Raw genomic sequence first — 20,936 nt, forward strand, 5'->3', positions numbered from 1 at the left:
GTGAACAAATACTTGGTGGATTATTTCGAGTCATTCCATTTGTGCAAGGTGTCGGTCATCATGACAGAATGACAACAAACAATCACATTTACAGTAATTGTAAAATATCTACAAGACAATCCGTGATGGGATTTTTTAAAAATGATTATTTTGTGGATTATTTCTACTAGTTTTGTTTATTTCTATTGTGCAAGGTGGACAGTAATCCTAAGTAACTGGAAAGGCATGCCGGTGCTTAACTCAACGTGCCATTGATACTTTATTTTTATTTATTTTTTGACTGTGTAGATTATTTCCGATCATTCGGTTTATTTCTTTTGCGCAAGTTGCAGGTCGTCACGACTGTCGTTTACAGTAACTGTCTGACACGTCTACTGCCCACGTGACCGGGTGTGCCGTCGATGGATTTTTGTTTGTTTGTTTTTTGACTGTGGATTATTTCTAGTGGTTATTTCTACTGTGCAAGATGGCCTTCAAATGAGTTGAGAACCACTGCACTTTGGCATCATCACTGTGTTTGACTTCATCTAATAGTCCAAATATGAATGTGACGCTTATCTATTTATTTTTTGCTGCAGTTTTTATTTTTATTTTTATTTTTTTAAGGGTATTCATGAATCAAGCATGATTGTAATATTTCAACTGTAAATTGACTATATTTATTTTCAGTCACCAGTGTGCTTCCGTTCCAAGTTAACGATGTTACAGTATGTCAAGTTTCATGCAGTATTTTTTTAATTTTTATTTTGGTACAACTCGACACTGCCAAATGATGAATTTTTTGTTTGTTTGTTTGTTTTCTAAACTGCTGCAAGTGACAGCACACGGCGACGTAAACAGCAAAGGTTTTCGAACACCAAGGCTAAATTTTGCCCGCCTTCAAATGCAGCCTCCAAAGAACACATTTTAAGGAATCTTTTGAGTTTGTGGGGTGCCTTCAAATGCAGCCTGTGAAGGCAAACGCCGATCTTGAAGGACAGGAATGAAATCAGTGGAGGATGCATTTGAAGGACTCTTTGATATATGTCATTGGTCTTCAAATGCTGCCTTGAAAGGACGATTTTTTTTTAAATTAATTTCATTAACGTCATCCAGCTTTTATTAACATCATCAAGCTTCAAATGAAGGCACTGATGGTGCCTTTGGCGCGGCATTAGCTCATCATCTGCCTTCAATAGCATCCTTTGAAAGAATGCATTCCAAAGGAGCCTTTTGTTAGACGACGTCTTTTGCTTTTAGTTGCGACTTTTTAATGAATGTTTGATTTGGAGAGTTTGTGTCGTTCTCTAACATTCATGTCCTTCAAGTGCAGCCTCTGCAGGTCACATTGGAAGGATCCCTTTTATTTTGATGACGTCATTTGGCCTACCATTGTAGCCTGTGACGGCATGTCATCTGCCTTCAAATGCAGCCTTCAAAGAATTCATTGTTATGTGTGCCCATCACCTGCCTTCAGATGTAGCCTCTGGAGGATGAATTGGAAGGAATATTTGATTTAAAAGATTTCACTGGTCTTCAAATGTAGCCTCAGAAGAACACATTTGATTTTGGGTTGTTTGTGCCATATTCTAACATCATTATCCTTCGAGTGCATCCTCCCCAAAACACATTTGAAGGTGTCTGTTATTTGGATAATGCCATTGGCCTTCAAATGTAGCCTCTGAAGGGTCTTTTCAGCTTGCAAAGGACACATTTGAAAGATGCCTTTCATTTGTGACATCTGTGCCCGTCGTTGGCCTTCAAGTGCAGCCTTTGAAAATATCCTTCAATTTGGGCTCAATTTCCATCATCGGCCTCCAAATGCTTTTCAAAGTGATCATTGGCCTTCAAATACAGCCTCCAGAAGTGGGACATATGCGCATATGCATTCTCACGCCATCTGCCTTCAATTGCAGCCTTGTCTCTCTTCCCCCGAGGCCTGCTGTTGCTTACAAGCTCGCTGATTGGCACCACACATGTAGGACGGACGTTTCCTTCAGGTGTTCTAATACCTTTGTTACGATGTTTACGCTGCTGAATGTGAAGGCAAAGCGAATCTACGTTCAGTATGTACACAGTATGTGCTGTTGAACAATCTTTATGACCGCATCTCAGGTGTGTGCGTGTTACACCACCCGACTCATCAATACAAAGCCTCTGGTCTATGTTTACACATATATACATATATATATATATATATATATATATATATATATATATATATTATCCTTTTTGCACACAAATAGAGTAGAATCAGTCAACTCGAGATAGTGTTGGGGATTAGGGATGAGGATTAAAATATTAGAATTTGGGATGATGTAATTGGCCTGGAGTAAGGGTATGTTAATTTCTCACGTTTTTTGTTTGTTTGTTTTTTGCGGCACACAGACCAGAACCAATCAACTCTAAACGGGATTGGGGTTGAGTTTAGTGTTCAGTGAAACTGATTTACCGTCTTCAAATCTTGATCGGGTCCAAATTGGGTTTTGGGATGAAATCATTTTGCTTTTTTTGTGTACACACACCAAATCAGTCAAACGCGTTTTTTTGGGGGGGACGTTTTAGTGGATAAACGCCTCCCGACTTTGTTTTTTTTTTAAATGTCTTTCTTTTGCCACTATTTGAAAGTGAAATGTGTCACATGACCTCGCTTTCATGCAACTTCACTCCTCCTTGTCGTCTCTCATTTGGTTCAATTTCTCGTGTCCATGTGATGCTTCTGTGCTGTAACAGGCCGACGTGATGCTTTTATCTTTTCTATCTCACTTGGAATAAAAACAAAACAAAAACAAGCTTTTTCATGCACTTTTACGTTACGTCTCGACACTTGTCAGCGTTGGGCTCATTCGGAGCGTGTTTTCGGGGAGTTCCGAGCAAGGAATGACGATTCAGCAAATTTACCCTTAGAATGTGATATAGAACAGCATTGACGGACGACATCATTTAAAGCAGAACATAAAGCGGTGAAAGATTTGGTGCAAGCTTGTGCAATCTCAATAATGTGCACTGCATGGAAAAAGAAATGAAAATGATCATCTTAATGAACATTTTAAATTAATGACAAAAACAGACAGTAATTATCAGAATTTTTTAAGTTCATGTATTTTTTATTTTATTATATTGATTATGATTATTATATTATTATTATGATTATTATTAGATTGATTATGATGATTGATTTGATGAGGAATGATTATGATATAGCCTAAAAACAGTAAAATGATTTTAATAATAATAAACCAGCCCACTGGATTATTAGTCTACTTTCTCGACAGAAAAAAAAATCATATAATTAAGAAATGAATGTTATAATACATATGAAATGTATAAACAAGGACATTTCATGCTACAGTATATACTGTATTTATATATATAATTTTTATTATATTCTTAATATTATATTCTTAAGAATAAAAAAAATAAATTTAAGAGTCTAATAAAGTTAACTTAAAAACATTTTCTAATTTATGAAATGGAAAATGGATGGGTGGATAATTGTATAAAAGAGGGTGCAATAAACAGAGAAATATCAGCATTATTAAAAATGACAAATAACAAAACAGGCTGCATACAAACGTGTGCAAGACAAATGAAAGAAATAAGAAAAACTATGTATAATTTGCAGTTTAATTCACATATTTCTTTTCATTAAGAAAAAAAGAATGAATTTATTTAATGTTAAAATTAAATTATTTTCATGTGCGTTTTGCATTTAATGGCCACCCGCCGCATCAACCTGCTTCAAAAATTGTAATTGTAAGAAATAATAATAAAATAATAATAATAATAATGATGATGTTTCTGTGCATTACCGCTATTGTCCACAAGAGGTTGCCGTCTCCGCGTGCACTTCAACCTCTGCGTGTCGAAGTGCATTCGGCTATTTCCGTCACCACTCGGTTCTCAGCTTGCCGCCGACGATGGAATGCGGTTGCCGGGAGCCAGTGGGCATTGCCGGCCAGGCGGCTGAGATGTACGCACCGGGCCGGAGGATCACCGCGGCTGGTCGCTGTCCGAGTTGACGGAGCTGTTTTGTTTTTTTTTCGGGGAGAACCGGACAGTTGTTAAGCCTCCTTCCGTCCTTTTGAGGGAAAGTCGGGGGGTGCGGAATGAGAGCCTCGGAGGAGCCTCCAGCATCATGGAGCCGCGCATTGCAGACACCCACCGGCGGAGGAGGACCACCACGGCAACTTTTTGGATCTATTTGATCCACCTGCTGTAAAACGTCCCGCTTGTAAGGTGCGTCACAAGTACGTTCTTCACGACGGAGGCTGGCCGCGTACTTTATCCGACACACCTGCTGGTCTCGGGAGACCGCATCGGTGCTACACGCCTCCGCCTCCGCCTAGCAAGACGCCTGCTCGGCGGATTAATTTCGGAGCACCGTCCGCCGCGGTGCGTCGCTCCGCCGGTTGCCACTAGCGACCATCCGGTCAACATACTGAGGGGGTTGGAAAGCCTTTAAATAGTGTGAATGCTGAGAGACAAGCAATGCTGTTGTGTCAAAATATCGAATGAATGCACACGCGCAAAATACCTTAAAAATAGATTTGACTGTATTGAGTCGAGCTTCGCATTGCTGCAGCCTGTATTACGTGAATGCTGAAGGAGTCACGTTAACTCACACTATTGCAGTAATGCTGAACATGTAGCTCGAAAAGTGGGATTGCGAAAAATAATTGACAGCAGTTGGTGTGAATGCTGATAGTGGAGCATTCACGCAAGTGCTGCTGTGTCAAAACGTTGCTGAAATTCATGCTGAGACACAGTGAAGTCAAGCCACTCATGCTCGTGTGGTCACTGTGCGGAATGATGGGAGTCGAGCATTCACATTTTCACAACCTTCATTGAGTGAATGCTGAAAGCCTCTTAAATAGTGCCGAATGCATCAAATGAAGAAAATTGAAGGAAATTACAGTGACACTGTTGCACAAAATCACGTTATAATAAGAATGCGGAGAGTCAAAAATTTCCTTGACTGCTACTGTCAAGTCAAAACGCTAACTGTAAATGCTGTGAGATGACTAGGCCACGCCCTCTCCACAGCAAGTGTGAATGCTGAGAGTTGAGCGTCCACAAAACTGTGACTGTGTTAAAGCAGCCATTAAATTGTCACATTTTTTAATAATAATGAATCGTTTCGCATTAAAAACCCTTTGTAACGTAAACACTGAGAATTGGGCATTCGCATTTGGAACTATGCATCAAAACATTGCGATACGATGTTCATTCATATGTCAAAATGCTGAAACATTTTACACTAGTGCACAAAATGCTGTGAATGCTGAGTTGAGAATTTGCATCGTCGCAACCTTTAGAGAGGGAATGTTGCGAGAGTCGTTTACTGACGGTAATGCTAAATACTTACGATGTTGTGGAATGCTGAAAGAATCGACATTTTTTTGCACAACAAAATCCTTTGTAAGATGAACGCTGGTGGTCGGGCATTCGCACAACTGTAAGTGTCAAAATAAGAATTCCCACTGACCCCGTTGTGCATCAAGACACTTTTTCGAGTGCGAATGCGGAGAGTTCAGCATTGCCATGCCTGCCTACTATTTGCAGTGGGGAGTCCCTGAATGAAGTCTCAAAATGGGGGTCGGGGCGGGGCGGGGCGGGCAGGGGGAGTGGCGGAGGTGTTTGTTGCCGCTGACTCTGCAAGCGTTCCCTGCTGCCCGGATAACGTGACTATTTTAAATGCCTGCTAATCCACGCTAATCTGGCTACTTGGCCGCAGTTAACTCAAACCCGGCGACGGCAAACCCCTCCCACCCACGCACACACACAGGCCTCCATTTTGCCTTGGTGACCCACAAGATGGTGTTTACTACGGGTGTCAATTGCCGAGCATCTAGTGATTCGATCCGTATCACGATTTATAGTCGGGTTTGCACGATATTGTAATATCATACGATATGCGATATAGTTGCTGAATATAGTGATATCGATATTATTGAGATATTTAACATGTAGCTAAGGAAATTACGGTACATTTTTATGATCTAACTAGACTCAGTGAAATTTCTGGAGAAATTGCGGCGGAATGCTGAAAGCTGAATGCTAAGATTTTGAATGCATGTGGAACGCTTATGAAGTAAATTGAGAGATGAATTATGAAATTATGACCTCCTGGTTACTGGACAATGCGCTTTACCAACTCTGCCACCGAGCAGTATCAGACACCTGGTAATAATGGTAAGTTATATGTATGGAAGTGGGCGTGGAAAGTGATACTTAAAAAAAGTTCAACGTCTGTCCCATTGAAAATGAATGGGGAAAAGTTATTAAACGTTAAATTGTGCAAATACTATAAGTAATGTGGAATCAGACGATATATACACCCCGGAAGGCGTCAATTTTTGAAGCTAGCTGAAATTTGAACAGTGTAAATTGCAAAAAAGTGTGGAGAATAAAAATCACAATAACGTATGTGGGAATTTGAAAGAATACATTTTTTTTCAAAATGAAAATAATATTAATGGAATTCCTGGATAGTTACGTAAGCAAATGGAGCGCACCTTTTGCCCTGAAATTTACTTTTGTAGGAGGTGCAAGTTGTGTTAGGGGGATTTTTTTTTTTTAACAATTTGTATTTTGTGGCCACAAATATTAATGATATCATTCCTGGACAGCTGGGTCGGCAAATGGAGCAAGAATTGCGTCAAATTGCTAAGTTACAGATTGTTGAAAAGGTGCGCTCCATTTGCTCACCCAGACATCCACGTTGTTCAAATTAGTATTTCGTGCCCACTATTTCGTATATTGTGGCACCAATTTCAAATTTTTAAGTCGCCATTTTGTGGCTTTGTATAAAAATAATAATAATTGCATAATTCAATTCTGATGTTAAAAAAAAATAAATAAATCTTTGTTTAATAAATGAATTCAATGTGTTTCAGCTCAACAGCCAAAGAGGGAAAAAAATGGCTTGGGAATGAAATGTCATTAAAAGAGCATCCTGAGATTAATTGCTTGCAACTGAATTTATAACGAGGTATACACATGCACACGCACGCACACGCCCTGCACAAATGTGTGTCACTAATGTATGTGTGTCACCGGCAGTGTGAAAGAACCGACAGCGCAAAAAAATGTTTTACGGTTCTTCCTCCGGGGCAAGTATGTCCCTGCCCTCCAAGAGCCGACTAAAGCGCCAGAGCCGGACCTTTACACAGGTACAAGCACACACACACGTTTGTCTTTGTGTCTTAGTGGGGACATCTCATTGACATAATGCATTTCCCTTAACCATCACAACTGATTACCAAAATCCAATTCAAACCTTAAACTCTACAAGCAAGCCTTGAACCTCAAAAAGAGGTCTGAACTTGTCGGTGTCCCTAAATAACAGCTGTCTTGTTTTTGTTTGGATGAGTAAATGTCTTCTTTTTGACTCAAATGTACACAAAAGGTACCATTGGCTACAAGCTAGCTGGCTAACTGTTACTTTACCTGCTATTTTCTACGTGTTGCTATTAGGTTATGCATTCTCGGAGGTCAAACATATGTTGTGGCCTTTCTGGAAGAAGGACCTCAATTTAAGAACCGCTCGTTGTGATAGCTAACTTAGCTAGCATTGCTAAAAACAAAGACACAGCCGCCTAGCATGGATACACAAGGTGTAGAACAAACTCCACATAGTATTATCACGGTTAGCTATGTTTCCAGTAATATCACACCGGCCTGTTGAGTTTTATTCAGCTATGTAAGTAGTTTCTTTACTGTATGCTTACCTGTCACGAAGTGATCACTGCATTTACGAGCGTTGTCCGACTTTGCTCCTCCGGATTTCAGACGAAGGTTTTTAAGCCAGGTCTGCCATCTTCTTTTTAATTCACCTTTATGGGTTCCTACTTTTAGGCCGCGGAAGTAACTTTTTTTTTTCTCAATAAGACCGGTTGGTACAGCCATAAACAGCACAAAACTTCGGCATTTTCTAAACTCTTTTCGACGGGGAAATTACTTCCTGTCCACCATCTGGGGTTGGGCGCTTGTCGTGACGTCACATGAAACCCAACTTGGACGAGGGGCCAAAATGGCGGAAAGGTCGTAACCGTCGAAACGTCTTTTAGGTCGAGTGCACCTACAAATGGTGAAACATTGCCCTCACTAATGCTATAAATAATGCTAATAAATGAGATTGATGAACAGCACACCAAGGTCCTGAACTATCCGTTCGGTGTGTGTCGGCCAGGTTCTGTACCGCACGCTGAGCTACCGCGACCGCGTCCCGGCCGAAGCGGGAACCAACACCCGCGGCGGCGGCGGCGGCGGCGGCGGCGACCGGCGCTCGGCGACCGAGCCCCCGGAGCGGCCGGAGGACGACCCGGCCGAGCTCTCCACCCAGAGCTCGGCGCCGGGCGTCCTGAAGATCTTCGGCGACGAGATCTGCGCCGGCGCCAACTACAAGAGCGTCCTGGCCACGCCGCGCTCCAGCGCCCAGGAGCTGGTCAAGGAGGCGCTGGAGCGCTACTCGCTCAGCAAGGAGGCCGCCCACGCCTACGTGCTGTGCGACGTGATCGGACGGCTGGAGGGCGTCGGCGGCGTGTGGCGGACCGAGTGCCTCCGGGCGCTCGGCGACAACGAGAAGCCGCTGCTGCTGCAGGAGTTGTGGAAGCCGCGAGAAGGACACGCGAGGCGATTCGAGCTACGGAGGAGAGCCGAGGTGGACGAGCTCAACGCCAAGGAGAAGGACACCATCACGGCCGGTCAGCATACACACAGAAACACACACAACGGTGCAAATCTAGTTTCATTTAGCATTATGAAATTTGGAAGGAATGTTTATCACGAGTAGACCCACAAAAAAAGTCTCATGAAACCATGCCCAAAAACTCATAGTCTTCAGTTTTGCTTGGAATTGTCCTTTTTTTTGGGCTCTGTAGCGCCCTCCAGAGTTAAAAAATAATAATAACATAAAATTACCTACTGAAGGCATTCTACCTTCACATCCTGAAATTTGGTAGGCATGTCTACCGTGAGTAGACCCACAAAAAAGTCTCAAGAAGGCATGCACAAAACTGCACAGGAAGTCAGCCATTTTGGTTTGATAGCGCCGAGCTTAGGGTTTTTAGAAGTAATTGACCTGATGAAGGCAATTCAACCATTACATTTGGCAGATATGCCTATTATGAGTAGACCCACAAAAATGTCTCAAGACGATGTTCGCCAAAACACAGAAGACTGCAAATGTGACCAATCCCCCAAAGGAATGTTGAAAAAAAAAATCGTACAGACCACGAAACCATCATTATTTAGGAATATGAAATTTGGTAGACGTGTCTATCATAAGTAGACCCACAAAAAAAATCTCAAGAACCCATGCCCAAAAACACTCAGGAAGTCTTGTATTTTGGCCATTTCGGATGGAAACATTTGATTTGATAATACCCCCCAAAAATGATTAATTCACAGACATGAAATTTGGTATCCATGTTTATTATGAGTAAACCCCACAAAATTTTTTTTGTTTGATAGCACCCTTAAAATTTTAGAAATCATTGACCTGAGAAGGCAGTTCAACCATTACATTTAGTAGACATGTCTATTTTGAGTAGACCCACAAAAAAAGTCTCAAGAAGACATATCCCAAAACACAGAAGAAGACTGCAATTTTGACAATTCCCCAAATGATTGTTAAGAAAAAAATCCAACCATCTTAATTTAGGAATATGAAACTTGGCAGACGTCTATCATAAGTAGACCCACAAAAAAAATTTCAAGAACCAATACCCAAAAACAGTCAGGAAGTCTTCCATTTTGGCCATTTCTAAGAGAAACATTTGATTTGATAATACCCCCTGAAGTAAACAAGATTCTCTCCATGGTGTTTTTTTTTTACAGTCTACAAAGCCACTTAGGGAAATTCGTAGACCCACAAAAAAAAAAAAAAAAAAAAATGCTCATGGAGCCATGCCATTTTCGCTAATTCTCATGGATCTTTTCCGATAACGCCCTCTGTTGAGTTTTTTTTTTTTTTTTTTTTTTTTTTTTTTTTTCTTGAGGTGAAAATTCAGCCCCTAAATCCAATTGAATTTTGGGACATGAAGTTTGGTAGGCATGTCTATCATGAGTAGAGCCACAAAAAAAGTCTCAAGAACCCATGTCCGAAAATGACACAGGAAGGGTCTCAACAAGTAAGTGCATGATGCCGGCTTGTGTGTACTGTTGTGCTCTTTTTTTTTTTTTTTGGTTGGAGGGGGTGTGTGTTTTCTCAGCCTCTGAACCCCTCCCACCCCACTGTAGGGCCCAAAGCCCCCCAGTTCCTGGTGGCTCTAATGGGTCGCATGCAAAGGAGCTCCCCTCTGCGCTCGGCTCGGGCTGCTCAGTCGGGCTCCAAAGGTGGGGGACTGGCCTCAGGTAGGCCGGCTGTCAGTCATCGCCATGGAGACCAACCTGCCCGCCCCCTTTCCCTTTCACATCAAAATGTATGTGTCTTCTTCCTGTTGCCGTCTCATCCATTACCTCATTGGTCAATGCATGAGTGGTATGAAAAGGGGGGAAAAAAAAAAAAAAAAAGACCGATACCAAGTGCTGTGGGTGTCGGTCGCATGCTTTCAAACTGTCGCCAGCTGTCAAAATAAAAAAATCAAGAAGGCAACATTTTCACTTTGTTGTGTCACGTGTCACCACACGTGTCATTTTTCCCCACATTTTGTTGTTTTATGATTTATGGCCAAAAAAAAAAAAAAAGGAAAGCATTACAGCAGTCTGTGGACTTGGAATGCTAATGCTAATAACAAGGCTAATAACAGTGCTAAGTGTTTCTCTTTTGTTCACCTTGTCACATATCGCCTGTTCTCGTATCATCATTTCGCCATTTTACATATCACCATTTTATGTACCGCCATTTTACGAACATTTCATGTTTTGTTGATTTTCATCGTACCTCTAAAATGCTAATGCTAAAAACAAGGCTAATAACAATGCTATGTGCGTCTCTCTCATTCAGCTTGTCACGTATCGCTGTTTCTCGTATCATCAGGTTACATATCGCCATTTTACATATCACCATTTTATGTATCGCCAACATTTCATGTTTTGCTGTTTTTTCATCGTACAAAAATGCTAATGCTAAAAACAAGGCTAATAACAATGTTATACGTTTCTCTTTTGTTCACCTTGTCACGTATCGCTCTGTCTCGTATCGTCATTTTACATATTGCTGTTTCTCGTATCGCCATTTTGCGAACAGCATTTTCACGCTTTGTTGTTTTTCTTTGAATGACAAAAAATGCTAATGCTAAAAACAAGGCTAATAACAATGTTATACGTTTCTCTTTTGTTCACCTTGTCACGTATCGCTGTCTCTCGTATCATCATTTCGCCAGTTTTATGTTTTAGCGTTTTATTGTTTATTATTGTTTCAGGTTTCGCCATCTGTGAGCGGAAAAGTTTCACATTTTTTGACAGTACAACAAAGCGTAGTCTGTGGACTGCTAATGCTAAAAACAATGCTAACAACAAAGCCATTGCTCATAGTTTCATCGTTTTTCATTGTTTCATGTTCTGTCGGATTTAAATTAAGTGGATAATTCTCCAAGTTTCATGGTTTTATTCATTTTTTTCTTGTTGTTTTACGACAAAACCAGACCAAGGAGAAGGTATTCCAGCTGTTGGTTGATGCTAATGTTAGCAGTTGTATCATTCATGTTTTTCTTTAAAGCCTTGAATGCGCCGATGTAAAGCGCAAGTCTTGTATTTTTGTTTTTCTATAATGAATAACAGTCGCACCTGTGGTCTTTCTTATTGCGTCTCCTCGTCTCGCTCTTTGATTAGACATCAACGCTCAGGCCCGCAAGCTGCAGCGGAACCGGGCCAAGGGGGCTCTGACCTTGCCTCGCTCCAGCAACTCGTCCCTGTGTCGCAGCCTCAGCGAGACCAGCCTCAACCAGGTGGGACCTTGACGGGCGGCTTTGCCAGCTGTCAATCGTCCTGACGTCTCATCCTGTGTGCGTGCGTGTGAAGTTGGCGGTGGGCGACGAGCCCAAACGTTACTACTCGACCCTTCCGGGGCCCTACCGGGGCCGAGAGGCGGCGTCCGGCGGGCGCCACAAGGAGGACGCCGGGCAGGGTGGCGTGCGCCACTCCCTCTACCAGTCGCCGCACCTCCTGTTGCTTCAGGGGTACAACAAACAGGTGAGGTGGGACAAAACCAACGCAGGAAAAGTGGGACGGAAATGATGTCAAAGAAAAAAAAAGTATATTTCTATCTGTTTCTGTTTTGTAGCTGTTAGCATTAGAATATAGCTAGGTTTAATCATTATTCACAAATCTATTTAGAATTCTGAGTAATAGAGCTTTTTTCAACATGGCCCTGGTTGATCTCTTTTGCTCTACCGCCACCTGTTGGCCGTTTGTGTAATAACTACCATTTCTTCAACCGTTCTAAGCAGTTGAGAGCCTTCTGTATGCTCTAGTATCAAACAAAAAATGTATAAACACGTCTTTGGCACACATAAAACATTTAAAATAGAACGTATTTATACGTTTTTGGTAGCAAACGAGTTTACTAATTTTTCAATTATTTATTTACATTTATTTTTTTCAAAAATTGTTAGAAAACACTAATAAACGTTCAGTGTAAATTTTCCGTGAAAAACAAGTGGTAAATGTGGAAAAAGAAATCGGGAAAAAAAACTATAAATAATAATTAAAAAAAATATATATATAGAAAAAATACGCAAATATGTGAATTTGCGGGTGCCGAACTACGAATGTGCTTCAAATCTAGTTTTAAGCTGTAATATCACTATTCACCGCTAGATGTCAGACATGGTTTAGTTGAGCTTGCAACATTCATTCATTAGGCCTAATATTGTTTTTTTTGCGTCAATGATATTAAAATTTTGAGTGGGTTGATTTTTATGAAAATGCATAAATAGAGTCCTTGTACTTATTAATGTTGGCTTGCTATTAAGCAATTTTGTATTATTGTAAACGTCAAAGACAATTTTGTGTCTTAATTATTGGAAGCGTCAACATAAACAAGCTTTGTAAACAAGTTTTGTCAACATCAAAGACACTGCAATTGTTCTGACTGCCTTTCCCAGGACTGCCTGGTGTACCTGTTGAACCGCGAGCAGCACACGGTGGGCCAGGAGACGCCGTCGGCTCGCCCCAACATCTGCCTCTTCTCCCCCGACGTCCTGCCGCTTCACTGCCGCCTGCGCCGCGTGCCCGCCCCGCGCCGCCACGCCAAGGCGGACGAGCCGGAGCCGGACGCCCCGCAGCGCTCGTCCTGCGTGGCGGTGGAGCCCGTCCTCGACGCCACCGTGCTGGTCAACTTCTCCCGCTGCGAGCGCTCCACCACGCTACGACATGGCGACCTGCTCTCCTTCGGCGCACACTACATCTTCCTGTACAAGGCAAGCTTTTATATAAGTAGGGTTGTGCACAAATCGATGGTGACTCGAATTGAGTAGCGCATTGGCCGCTGAAAAAGAACGCCGGATCAGGCGTATCTAAATAGTGAGTGTACATGCGTGAACGCTACGTTCACAGTTCAGTCAAGCGCATGGCGAGGCGTAGATATTTGGCCAGCTAATGCCTCGCTTTTGGCAGGCTAAAGGCCTCAGTATGCTTCTGCGAGAGGTTCGCGTCGAGGCGTCACGTTGGAGCTCCGCTCGTGCGTTTGCCTTCCGACTTGTGCGCAATACACATCGGTGTCTGCTGGAGTTTCACACCAAGTCCCGCTGGCACTATGGCTGGGCCGCCACAGAGTGGCGATTCCTCTGCATTTTATGACGGATTCAGGAAGTTCAATTTAATTCAGAAACACGAAACAAAGCCGGGGGGAGAGTAAGTTCATCACCGTGGCAATTAATTATTGCCAATTTGCACCGGTGTCGGCCGTAAACTCGCCAAAACACAACAGCCGTGCGCTTAGCGAACACAGTTTTTTTTTGTTTTGTTATTGTTGTTTTCCGCCTCTCGTCCCAGGCACATATCCACATGCACAGCCGTGGTCTCCGAGCAGGGAAGTCGATTTGCGCCGCAGTTGCCTTCACGGAAACTATCTGGGCGGGGGGCGGGGAGAGAGAGAGAGAAAAAAAAAGAAAAAACGCCATCGAACGGACCAATCAGAAGCGAGCTACGCCCCGCCATCTACGGCGTCCAAGGATTGGCGACGTGTGCACGTCACCCGGCCACGAGCGACGCGGCACTTAAAATTCATGAGCGCCGTCGATCATGTGATCGACGGCGCTCATCGACGCGAGAGCAAACGTGGAGGCATAAATTAGGCTTAACGCTGCTATGTTCTGAAGTTGGATCCCAAAAACGCAGATGCAAATAAGACTTTGACTCTTTAGTCACACAAGTTGACTAGACGAGAAACAACGAGAATTGCGAGACGCTAAGCTAACTTGGGCTGTGGAGGTGCACAGAGGAACAGACGTAATAATCTGACAAAAACACACACTCCTCAGACAGGCTTATATAGACAGCAAATCAGTCTGATTGGTTGTGGCTAGAAATGTGGGTAACATGACTGACATGGAATCATTTGATTGGCTGTTGACTAGATAATGAGATTAAAGATTCCTGACATCACATAGCGTCTTACCAGTTAAAACTAGATGCTGGTTACATCAGTTCAAAACAGACACTTGACCTCACGGTCATGACCCAAGCATAACCCTTACATGACCATAGTCATGACAAACGCTATGCTAGCTACAGAAATATTTGGTTGCTATTGCTTCGCTGTTGAGTGGCTAACGCCATGCTAGTAACGCAAATATTTGGCCATTTAATGCCGCACTGTTGGCCAGCTAACGCTGTGGTAGCAATGCAAATATTTGGCCGGCTAATGCCTCGCTGTTGGCTGGTTAACGCCAAGCTAGCAATGCAAATATTTGGCCGGCTAATGCCTCGCTGTTGGCAGGCTAACGCCAAGCTCGCAACAGAAATATTTGGCCACTATCGCTTTGCTGTTGGCAGGCTAACGCCATGCTCGCAACAGAAATATTTCCTCGGCTAACGCTTCGCAGTTGGCCAGCTAACGCCGTCGTAGCAACAAGGATTTTTGGCTGGCTAACGCTTCGCTTTAGCTTGCTAATGTCAAACTATCAACAAATGAAAGAGAGTTTGCAAACTTTGCCACTGGACCTGAGAGACTTAGCTTAGCTTAGCGCTAGCTTGGATGAGGCTAGTAGCAATATATAAGGATTTAAAATGGGAGCAAAGAGAACAAACCTTCTTTATTTTGGCGTTTTCCAGCGTAGGTTCCGTGAATATAGCTTGGTAAACGTGATTGAGATAAAATACTGTACAAGTATACTCCATTTACTGGCAAAAGAACTTTCAGGAACCCATTCGAGTTGATTTAGTCATTCGGTGGCTGATGTCAATACGATTAGTGAAGAATAGTTTGTGATTTTTTTGTTTGTTTTAGGAACGTTGAAGAGCATCATTTCGATGCGCCTTTTCTAATCGTCTATCTTCTTGGTCCAAGGACCCCACGGGCGCCAAGCCTTTACCCGCGCAGACCCTGGCACGCCTCCGCAGCCTTGGCCAGCTCTACGACGGCGGGCCGGAGGAGGGCGGCACGTGCAAGCTGTGCGGCTCAGCGCTCAAAGACAAGCCGGCCACCGCGACGGCGCCGGCGCGGCGCAGCTTCAGGCCGCACCCCGTCAAACCTCGCGGCGGCGGGACGGTGGCCGGGACGGACGGAGGAAGAGGAGGGCAGAAGAGGAAGCTGCAGTTGGAGTTTGAGCCGGCTCACGAGGACCAGCTGCTCAACCGCATCATGTCCCTCATCGAACCTGGAGGTAACATGACTTTTTTTTTTTTTTTTTTCCGTAAATGAGAATCTTCAGTAAACCCAATGCATGTGTTAATGTAAACATCAATTTTTTTGCAAAGAACATCAAAGATAATTTGTCCCGTTCGTGTCATTGCTGTCAGGCGACGACCACAAGCTGACGCCGGCGTACCTTTTGTGTTTGTGCATCCAACACTCGGCCTCCACCTTCCCGCCGGGAAGCTTCGGGAAACTGCTGCTCAAGATCGTCCGGCGGATTCAGACCGTCGCCTGGGTCAGTTGCCGGCTGCCTGGCCTTCTCTTTTCCTTCTCCATCTTCTTCTTCTTCTTCTTCTCCATCTTCTTCTTCTCTTCCATTTTCTTCTTGTCCTCCATCTTCTTCTCCTCCATCTTCTTCTTCTCTTCCATTTTCTTCTTGTCCTCCATCTTTTTCTTCTTCTTCTACTCCATCTTCTTCTACTCCATCTTCTTCTTCTTCTTCTTCTACTCCATCTTCTTGTCCTCCATCTTCTTCTTCTCCATTTTCTTCTTCTCTTCCATTTTCTTCTTGTCCGCCATCTTTTTCTTCTTCTTCTACTCCATCTTCTTCTTCTCCTCCATCTTCCTCTTCTCCTCCATCTTCTTCTTCTCCATCTTCTTCTTCTCTTCCATCTTCTTCTTCTCTTCCATTTTCTTCTTGTTCTCCATCTTCTTCTTCTCCTCCATCTTCTTCTTCTTTTTCTTCTCCACCTTCTTCTTCTACTTCTTCTTTTTCTCCATCTTCTTCTTCTCTTCCATTTTCTTCTTGTCCTCCATCTTCTTTTTCTTCTCCTCCATCTTTTTCTTCTTCTTCTCCTCCTCCATCTTCTCCATCTTCTTCTACTTCTTCTTCTTCTCCTCCATCTTCTTCTACTTCTTCTTCTTCTCCTCCATCTTCTTCTACAATTCCTCCATCTTCTTCTTCTTCTTCTTCTCCATCTTCTTCTTCTTCTTCTCCTCTATCTTTTTCTCTTTTTCTTCTTCTTCTCCTCCTCAAAAAATAATTATTTCTGAAAAATGTTGAATTTCAAATTTTTTCTATGGTCCATAAAATAATTTGTCCGTGTCGGAATTGGGAGTCAACAAAGTAATTAACATGATTAACACGAAATAAATATTTATTAATTAAAAAACAAAACAAAACGTTTATATGGATATATCATGTTTCATGTTTTAGACACTCAAGCAAAATGAAGGCAGTGTTTTGTTTTTTTTTTTTTTTTTTGTTTTGTTTTTTTTTTTCTGGTCAAGTGTCTCCTACGTCCATGCTTAAACTTTAATGAGCCCGCGCGCGTGTGTGCATGCTTTGCAGGAAAAGACAAAGGAATTAGCTCAGAAGCAAGCTCAGCAGTGAGTATCGTTTTCCGTCTTGCGCATAAAAAAGTGTGTGCGAGCCTGCTTGCTTGTGTGTGTATGTGTTTTTGTGTCTTTGCATTAGGGCTGCACAATATATCGAAAAAATATCGATATCGCGATATTGGCCCTTGCAATATGCATATTGCAAAGGCATGCAATAAGTTTGCTATGGAATTTTATGCTTTTTATATGAATTTGACCAGTCAGATGCTAACTAAATTGTGCATCGCCATTCAATAGTTGAAAATTATCAAGACATAATTCCAATTAATTAACTAAGATTACATTAAGGTTGCTTATTTTGCCACATGAAAAATGTTTTTCTTTCATTAGGTAACAAAAATGTAATTTCTTTAGGTACATGTTAAATATCGCAATAATATCGATATCGCTATGTTCAGCAAGTATATCGCATATCGCATGTTTTTCCAATATCGTGCAGCCCTACTTTGCATGTTTCCATGTTTGTGTGTATGTGACCAATCTGGACCAATTCAAACCCGCTTGACATCCGTCAATCATCTTGACCCCTCTCGTAAACGGATGTTGCAGCCAGGACCCGGCGTCGCTGTCGCTGCTCAACATCTCGGACCTGATCCCGGACTTGCAGACCATCTTCTTCTGGATGTCCAACTCCATCGAGATCCTTTACTTCATTCAGCAGAGGGCGCCGTCGTACACGCACAACATGGAGACCATGCAAGGTACTAGGGGTGTGAATTGCCTAGTACCTGACGATTCGATTCGTATCACGATTCACAGGTCACGATTCGATTCGATACCGATTAATCCCGATACGAATGGTCACGATTCGATACCGATTAATCCCGATCCGAATTTATAAGTCGATTGTTGCGATTTTTTTCCATTCAAATTTAGAAAATACTATCAGTAAATTTGTACATGTACACTGTAAGATTTGTATGAATATATTTATCTAAAACTTGAGGCTTATAACCGTGAGCCACTGTACACAAACAGTTTGCAATCTGTTTCACATTTGAACAGCATTAAAATAAAAATATTAAGGCTTAATGTGCCGTTCATATAACATTCTTCCATGCTCAAGGTGTGAATCCTAAAAAAAAATTAAAAAAAAATCAAAAAAAAAATCGATTCTGCCGATTATTGAATCGATTCGAGAATCGCGCGATGTAGTATCGCGATATATCGCCGAATCGATTTTTTTTAACACCCCTACAAGGTACGCTTGCTTGATCGTTCAAAAAAGAAAATCGACCTTGTCTTTGATATTTACAAAGACGCCTCAGTTCACCCGATGACTCAAAAGTGACGTTTAGGGGGGGGGGGGAATGACATCATGTTTGTTGAAGACGAAATTGTCATTGATGCTTCCAAAATTTGTTAGTCAAAGACGCACATCTTTGATGTTAACACCTGAGTTAGATCTGTTGAAGACCAGGTTTTTGCTGTTTAAGAAAATGTGTCATGTTTGTTGACGACTCAAAATTTTCTTTGATCTTGTCTTTGATGTTTCAAAAATGCTTAGGTTAATGGATGAATCAAAGTGTCTTTGATGTTTAGGAAAGAAAATTACATCAGGTTCATTGACGACTAAATTGTCTTTGAAGCTTACAAAATTTGTCAAAGGCGCACGTCTTTGATGTTCTCTAGAACCCAAGTTGTGGTTAGGACTCAACATGGTCTTTGATGTATAAAAAACAATGTATGTCATGTTTGCTGTGTTAGTGAAGACATGTTTGATAATTCAAAAAACTTCCTTGTCTTTGATGTTTCCAAAATGCTTAAATTAACTGATGATTCAAAGTATAGTGTCATTGATGTTTTGAAAAAATATCAGGTTGGTTGGTTGGTTGTCTTTGTTGTTGATGTTTACAATTGAATGTACAAGTCTTTGATGTTCCCTAAAACACAGTAGTTGTGTTGAAGACTAGAAATGGTCTTTAATGTTTTTAAAAAAAAAAAAAGCTCACATTTGCTGAAGACTTTAAATTGTCTTTGATGTTCATGAAACGTACATATGTTCATTCAAATTCTGAGACAAATTCCTTCCTTCAATTCTGATTATGATTCAAGAGAATGCCTTGTCTTTGATGTTTACATTAGTTTGCTTAAGCTTCTAATTTATCTTTCACGTTCCATAAAACATGCACATTAGGTTTGTTGAAGCTCAAATTTGACTTTGATAATCAGGAAAAAATTAGGTTCGATAGTGACTTAAATTGTCTTTGATGTTTAGGAAAACACCTACATTAACTTCACCAAACACACTAAATAGTCCTTAATGTTAATTCAAACAATGTATGTTAAGTTCCTGATTGCCTTCCAGTGTGTTCGATCCACTGAAGAGTGTCTTTGATGTTACTAAATCAGACACATTGTCTTTGAGATTTCTGATTAAAACATGTGGTTTTCCCCGAATAGTGCTTGCTGGTAAAATGTCGGCGTTTTCTTGCGTCGCAGGCTCGAAGGAGTCGCTGCTGTCGGCGACCATCTCGGCCAACGAGGAGGCCATGAGCATCTTGGAGGAAGTCATCATGTACACCTTCCAGCAGTGCGTCTACTACATCACCAAGGTGCGTATGTTTTTTTTTGTTTTTTTTAATATCTCAACACTAACCTACATGTGTCTGTAAACATCAGAGGCGATTCAATTTTCAACAAATCAAATCATTAACCTCAAAAGCAATTTTATGTTTTAGGTAACATCAAAGACTACTTAGTGTGTTTTTGTTAACAACACAAACGTGGTATTCTGTAGTTGACCTGTCATACGTGTTTTAGTGAACATCAAAGACCATTCAGTCAGTCACAAAAATGGCGTACCTCGTTTTCATGAGCATCAAAGAGAGTTTAGTCTTCAAGTAATTTTTTTTTTTTTTCATGAACATCAAAGACAATTCAGAGTTTTAGTAAACAAAGACAACATTTGTGTTTTATTAAACATCAAAGACTGTTTTGAATATTCTAGTAAATATCGGACAATTTATGGTATTCAAATGAGTCTTCAATTAACCTGACATATATCTTTAAATGAACATCAAAGACAATTTAGTCTTCAGTGAAGCTAATACGTGTTTTGAGTTTTTCTGTGTGTTTTTGTAGACATTTGAGTACAATTTTGTTGTTTTTGTGGGATCCAGGACGGAAATCGGATTCACCGTACGTACGACGTCTTCCGTGCGTTTTTTGTTTTTGTTATTTTTTTTTACACGTGCGCAGGCTCTGTACGTGGTCCTGCCGGGTCTCCTGGACTGCAACCCGTTCCCGGTGGACAGCTCGGAGCCGTGCTGGAAAGGAGGCGTCGGCTTCCCGGAGCCGGTCCGAAGGGTCCTACAGGTAAATCCGATTCATCATCTTTATGAATCATAAAAAAAAAAAAAAAAAGCCAAGAAACAATTACATTCAATGAGAAAAGCTTTAAATGGGTTCCTTATTATGCAACGTTTACATTTGCTTTTTTTTCTCTGTAAATAGAAATGAAGTAAATTTTTATTACTTCTTTTTTATTGTTGTCCAGTATTTAAAAAATAGTTACTTGATTTTGATACTTATTTAAAATTTACATTAAATATAAAATGAAAAATAAATTACTTAATTTTACTTTGTCATGATTGAATACCCCAAATTTTAATTAAATGCAAATTAAGAAATACTTTTAAATGCAAATAAAATGAGCTGATTATTATTAAGGAGAGTATTTACATTTACATTTATCACATTGTACGTTTTGTTATATATTATTGAGTATTTATTTGTTCTTATTTCCCTTTGTTTTGCTTAACATTGTAAATTAAAATTGTTACATGATATTAAAGACACCTAAAAATAATCA

At 41.3% G+C, this 20,936-nt stretch overlaps 1 protein-coding gene across 6 annotated transcripts in view; it reads left to right on the plus strand.

Annotated features, from left to right (window-relative positions):
• Window positions 1-3,870: 3,870 nt before the first annotated feature.
• The window catches only part of radil (Ras association and DIL domains), a 29,061-nt gene continuing 11,995 nt past the window's right edge, over window positions 3,871-20,936 (plus strand). For 2 of the 6 annotated variants that reach the window (XM_077524479.1, XM_077524484.1), the window contains exons 1-14: window positions 3,871-4,218; window positions 6,879-6,973; window positions 7,045-7,154; window positions 8,174-8,687; window positions 10,225-10,338; window positions 11,758-11,873; window positions 11,947-12,117; window positions 13,032-13,346; window positions 15,437-15,752; window positions 15,889-16,019; window positions 17,076-17,113; window positions 17,672-17,823; window positions 19,565-19,677; window positions 20,324-20,440. In XM_077524479.1, the coding sequence (XP_077380605.1) occupies window positions 7,071-7,154; window positions 8,174-8,687; window positions 10,225-10,338; window positions 11,758-11,873; window positions 11,947-12,117; window positions 13,032-13,346; window positions 15,437-15,752; window positions 15,889-16,019; window positions 17,076-17,113; window positions 17,672-17,823; window positions 19,565-19,677; window positions 20,324-20,440 (2,181 nt within the window). In that variant the 5' untranslated portion in view covers window positions 3,871-4,218; window positions 6,879-6,973; window positions 7,045-7,070. Of the gene's footprint in view, window positions 4,219-4,239; window positions 4,375-6,878; window positions 6,974-7,044; window positions 7,155-7,907; window positions 8,072-8,173; window positions 8,688-10,224; window positions 10,339-11,757; window positions 11,874-11,946; window positions 12,118-13,031; window positions 13,347-15,436; window positions 15,753-15,888; window positions 16,020-17,075; window positions 17,114-17,671; window positions 17,824-19,564; window positions 19,678-20,323; window positions 20,441-20,936 lie in introns of those variants that run through there. The other 4 variants (XM_077524481.1, XM_077524480.1, XM_077524485.1 and 1 more) reach the window with 4 other exon arrangements.

Source organism: Festucalex cinctus, chromosome 6 (assembly GCF_051991245.1).
Source record: "Festucalex cinctus isolate MCC-2025b chromosome 6, RoL_Fcin_1.0, whole genome shotgun sequence".
Lineage (NCBI taxonomy): Eukaryota > Metazoa > Chordata > Actinopteri > Syngnathiformes > Syngnathidae > Festucalex > Festucalex cinctus.